The sequence below is a fragment of the Protopterus annectens genome, chromosome 13.part0 (genome assembly GCF_019279795.1).
Source record: "Protopterus annectens isolate FY-2018-M chromosome 13.part0, PAN1.0, whole genome shotgun sequence".
Classification (NCBI taxonomy): domain Eukaryota; kingdom Metazoa; phylum Chordata; order Ceratodontiformes; family Protopteridae; genus Protopterus; species Protopterus annectens.
The window spans coordinates 381,843,211-381,849,210 of record NC_056747.1 but is presented as its reverse complement, the minus strand read 5'-3'; the positions used below and the strand labels follow the sequence as shown (position 1 = coordinate 381,849,210).

Below are 6,000 nucleotides of genomic sequence, written 5' to 3'. Positions count from 1 at the left end.
ATGGAATTAACCTAGAAACTCATTTGAATACAAGACCTGTGCTCAGAACCGACAAGGTTTGTACAAGTGTATGAATAACGCTGGTGGTAATGGCAGTAACATGCTTCCATTTAATGACTGGTTAGAAAACGGTTCGTTTTTAAACCTGCAATCTTCTGAAGCCAGTATATTTTATGACACTGTGCAACTTTGATCACATTCTTTTCAAGATAAACTACAAACGGACAATTTATATTTTCAAGAATGCCTCAAAATGAAAGTTGTACCAAAGGGTCTGCGCTTATGGCGCTACCCATGTTTAACACCAAACTCAGCATTTCATAAAGATTTAATACAGTTGTTTGATATTGAGTACATAGAAATGGTAAAATATAAATCAAACCCAAATCGATTCTTTGAGTAATGAAGTGAAGATTTTGGATAAAAAGATTGTACATGACTCACTCTTTACCATCAACAAGTTTGAATATACATGTATTTTTATACTATTGATGAGCAAATTGAGGTGATAAAAAAATAGGAAAATTAAAAAACTTAAGGGACAAAAAAAGAATACAATGCAAACTCTGCCTACCCACCTCCCCCCAATCTCAAGAATGGCACTTGAATAGACCTGTATATAATATAGTACAGATATGAGACTGTGGCTAACTATAATTATGAACCTTATGAAACAGCTTTTCTTTATAGATGAAAGCGAATATCCCCCACTTAGACGCTTGGAGAGTATTATGAACAAAACAGGGTGTGAACAACAATCAGGGGAGAGGCGACAGTAGCCTCCCAACCACCAACGGGGCCAACAGCGGATGAACAGAGGGAACTACAGGGGGTCATGGAGGGGAAGGAGATAAATATATCTGTTTATATGACGGACTGTAACGAACTGATGTGGGACGATGTGTTTTTACCTCCTCTTTCAATTAAAATGAATTGTTCTAGTGACTTTAAAAGTATACAACTTTGCTGACATCTGCTTTAACGTTAATTTATGTGATTTACTTGCCAAAGGGTTTACGGTTATACCAAGTAGATCAGCTAATTTAATCCACACACTGATGGATCTTAAGCAATATGTGAGAAAATTTCAATGTTTTATTCCACAGTGTGAATGACGTCATAGAACCTTTTAGTTTCTAGTACATAAAACCCCCCATACATCCTACTTTGGACATTTTTGAAAGATTATATGAGCTGGACATTAGAGCCTTATGTGAAAAAAATAAAAAAGCTAAGAGTAATTTGAGTATGGAAGAAGATTTAGAATTATAGTTCCTTAGGGGAACTAAGAGTGTTTGAATAATGAAGCCGGGGACAAGGGGGGGGGGGTTGGGTTGTCATGAATAAAGGTGATTACAACAGGAAAATGAAGGAGATTCTAGAGACCCTACTTATATTCATAGCTCTCTAAATGAGATGAATGGGGCATATAGGAAAATTAAAGGTTTTATACAACACCTTTTTATAGATGGTTTGATATCTATTGAAATATTAATTTTTTTTGACAGTGGAATTTCCTGTTAAGACAGTTATTGTCGGAATACCGAAAATACATAAGGACATGCACCAAACCCCCATGTGTCCCACTGTGGAGGCAAGAGGCTCCATAAAACTCATCCTTTAGCCAAGCTCTTAGACACAGAAATAAAAAATCTCTCTCCTTGAGGAACCACACTGATTCTTTTCCTGAAAAAATTAACCAAACAACATTAGACAGTAGGTTTTTATTTATCACTGTGGATGTCAGAGATTTATATACGGTCAACCCACACAGGTTGGGTGAACAATGGTTTTGTGACTATTTGCATCATAAAGGGGATCCCACAGGACAGGATTTACATGTCAACTCAAACAGTTCTTAAAAATAACTTATTTTAAAAAGAATTTTACCTTCAAACACAGGGAGTTGATATGGGTTCAGCTTCTGGGGGTTTGTATACAAACATCGTGATGTTAGAATGGGAAAGAAAATATTTAATGAATTCCTCCTTCTTCCCCTTCTGTCATACCTATACACAGTTCCTTGATGACATTTTATTTTATGGAATGGACCTAAACATCAAATTGTTGTTTTTTTTGAATTTATTAACACCACTACATCATTTTTAAAGTTTACCCATACTGTTAGTGAATTGGAAACATCTTACCTAGATGTCCTATTGAAAAATGACTCTCAGAATAATAGATATGTGGCAAAAATATTTCGTAAAGAAACGTATGCAAACTGTTTTCCTACAGTTTGATAGTTGCCACCCTCATTACAGAACAGGCAGTGGTAAAAGGCCAATTTGTGAGAGCAGCCCGGACGGTTACGCTTTGGGAATCCTTCATTATGGAATGTGAGAAACAGAGAGAGGTTTCTTAAAAGGGGGTATCCAACAGTATGGTTAAACAAGATTATAAATAAGGTTATTACCAAGTGACAAAATGGACATTTTTTGCCTTTATTGGGTGTCAATTATCCCAGCACAGGACAGAATAATGGTATAGAGTTGCCTAAAAGTATAACATCTGAATTGGGAGAACATTCCAACTCATTGGTCAACAGTTCCTCGATGCCACTACAACAAAAAGAGGGGCTTTTTTAAGTCCAGCTTTTTAACCACCTTTTCAAATGACTCCAGTTATATTAAAATAATTTTAGAAAACAAAAATGGAAGTTACTGAGTGGAGATAGGGACCCAAGGCAATTTGCAGGTGAAAAACCCATGTGTGCATTTAGAAAGGGGTCAAATTTAAAAAAAAAAATCTACTTGAGAATAAGACACACTCAATGTACCACAGGATACACGTACAAATGTGGAACTTGCAAGTTTTACCCTTGTACCTTAGAAATAAATGAGATAGTTATTAATAGAGTAAGGGTGAAAATACATGGTAGATGTTGTAACACCAAGACAGTGGTCTACTGTGCTGTAACTGCCCATGTTTTTACGTAGGTAAGACCGAACATAAATTGAAAAGTAGGATAGGTGAACATATTAGAAACAGGGGCAGTTATGAGTTCAATGCACTAGCTAAACACCTCATATTAAATTCAAGACATATGTTTAAATTTATTATCCTGGAAACCTTACCCCGTTTTGAAAGAGGGGGAGCTTGGCCATATGTTTTAGAAAAAGAATTAAGTTGGCAAATCCGCTTGGATGCTGGACATTGGCCTAGTTTGAATAATTGTACTTCGATAAATAGTCTTAAAACTAAAAGCTCTTAAAAGACAGTTTGAAGTATACATACCTTTAACTACACACACATGGCTTATTTACAACATATATAAAATTTTAACACCTTTGCTCTTTTATAAGTAAATATATATGAACGTTTTATATATATATATATATATATATATATATATATATATATATATATATATATATATATATATATATATATATATATATATATATATATATATATATATATATATATATATATATATATTTTGAATGGCAATATTTAAATGGTTTGTTTTTATACCAATTTTTATTATGTATAACATTTACCTTTTATGATATATTAATAATCTGAATGATTTTAGAGTGTTTTGTTAGGGAGGGGGAGTGACGGATTGCTCTACTATGGAAAGGAAATGTCACTATTTTAAATGTATTTAACTTAACTTGAAACATAGCATTTTTGTATATGATGAAGTTCCTGTTAAAATTTATTTGGGACGAAAGCGCTTATACTTGAACTATCGTTAAATAAACTTTGGGGACCTCTACCGTTCTGCAAGCATTCTGTAAATAATGGCAACCTCCACTGCTGACAACCTGTATATAAGAGACAACAGGAAGTAAGGTGCCCCAGCATTTTCCACATCTACACGCATATCCAAAAGTTATATTCACAGTTCAACATCAGGCAACTACATATCAGCTATAATTATCCCTCTACCAGAACCGGGTGCACAACAATACATGGTATCAACTCCAATTACAAGCAAAACAAACAAAAAAAAAAAAAAAACAAACAAACAAATGCAAATAGACTGCTCAAATTTACCATCCCTGAAAGTGACAGCACCTTTGCTCCATAATGAAGGCTATGTAAAAAGTGCAAGGCCTGATCCTTTATTTTTGCCAATACATGAACACAGCTGAAATACAAATGCATCCGTAAATGGGGAGTGCTAGCCAGGCCTGCTCCACTTGCAGTCTAGGAGGTAAATCTTTTACATCTCACCTTTTTGCTTTTCATACTTCCCAATAGTTTTGTTTTGAAAAATGTACTACTGTACTTGAGTCCACTAATGTGCCGAAGCACTACTGGCACCTGTTCATCTTGTACATTGGCATAAACTGGTATGAACTTGGTACCAGCTTGTTCAATGCTGTGAAACAAATTCCATTCTAAGACCTTCTGGCACCAATAATTCTTCAGAGAGTTCGCAGACAGAATAACAAACGTAACACTACTACGACAAATAATGTCAGTTACTGAAGAAATGGCCAGCATCCCTCCTAGTTCATCCTGATGTTCCAAATAGCCACAGTGACCTGAACTGCGCAAGATTTCAGCAACAGTACTAGCAATGTCTTCATCAGTTTCACTGTACCAGATGGAAAAGTCGTATACAAATGTGGTATTCTTCCGCAGTTCCATGAGCAGTACAGTCCACGTCTTACATCAGTACCACACATATGGGTGTATAACCAGGAATCATTTAGTCCTTTAAGCACATAATGAATAAATCTGACTTTCAAAACATTCTTGACAATTACAAAAATAATGTCAGCTAAATATACAGACAGAAATAAGCTTCTAAAAACAGTAAACTGTGATAGGAGGTGCAAAGCACTAGCAGTCAGATTAGAAAAAAAAAACTGTCTTATGAAAAGCACATGAATTCAGTGGGGAAATACTAAAACCACCAACTTGGAACAACCAACCTTGTCATGTTTTACAATTAATGTGAAAATGGCTTTACAGCAATGTTTACAAAGGTTTATTTTCAATCCAAAAGGCAGAGAAAACCCCAACAGAACTGTTTTCTTGACAGAATAGTTTATTAAAATGGACAAGCTAGAAAGGTTCTCTGTTGGGGAAAAAGCCTCTCTCAATAACTGCAAATGCCCTTCCTATTTTTGGTAAAGCTAATTTGAGAAATCTGCTCAGATTCATTTCAGCTGTAGATCAGGAAGCTCGCTCTCTCATATCTGTGATGTTTTGTTCAAGCTGCTCACCAACCACCTTCAGCTGTTCACGTTTTTGCTTTAGTACTGCTTGCATCTGCTGCAGTTTCTGGGTGAATTCGACACATGAGCGACACTGCTGGTACTGTTTCTCCCTGTTTTCTGCAGAATCTTCTAGTGGCTCTGAAACAGAAACAAAAGAAAAGTTAGAGCCAAGCAATCTTTCACTGCTCCTCTAATGTCAGTGTCTTATCTGGTCTGTCTCCCAGACATCGCTTTCACTCTTCCAGATCTCAGTGCCAGCTAATTTAGGAAATCTTTCCAAGTACAGACACAGGCTTAGTACAAAACACAACCACAGTCTTACAAGACAGCACCATTGCTCACCAACTCCATACTACTTACAGATGCAAATGCAGACCTATGGCAGCAAACAGTAGCTACTTGGAATGCAGCATTTCTCTTCCCCAGCAAGCTAGAACATATATTAACACAAATCAACTACAAGTCACTCAACCTGTGACAGTCCAGAATCAAGCAATGATGCTTGCTGGCAGTTCGGGGCATGAAAAAGGAGACCACCTCTGTTTCTGTAATATATCTCATGCTATATTTACAGCATTGACAGTCATAAAAGGCAGTTCTGTGAACCCACTTTCTGACATGGAGGAAGTAAATGTACAGTTTTCAAAACACACAACTGGTGATGGCAGGTGATTCACACACAAAGGGAACAATTAAAATCAAGAAATTTTACTTACCTCTACTGTACCCGTCTACAGTTTTGTGTCTTATTTCAGATTTCTACACTTCTGATGAAAGGCTTAAAGCTGAATTTTCTGTGCGTGCGGGTCTCTAGTACCTG

At 36.1% G+C, this 6,000-nt stretch overlaps 1 protein-coding gene across 3 annotated transcripts in view; it reads right to left on the bottom strand.

Moving 5' to 3' along the window:
- Nucleotides 1-4,052: 4,052 nt before the first annotated feature.
- CCHR13.PART0H19orf25 (chromosome chr13.part0 C19orf25 homolog) overlaps nt 4,053-6,000 on the bottom strand; it is a 46,634-nt gene continuing 44,686 nt past the window's right edge. For all 3 annotated transcript variants that reach the window (XM_044053994.1, XM_044053995.1, XM_044053996.1), the window contains exon 3: nt 4,053-5,318. In XM_044053994.1, the coding sequence (XP_043909929.1) occupies nt 5,137-5,318 (182 nt within the window). In that variant the 3' untranslated portion in view covers nt 4,053-5,136. The remainder of the gene's footprint in view (nt 5,319-6,000) is intronic.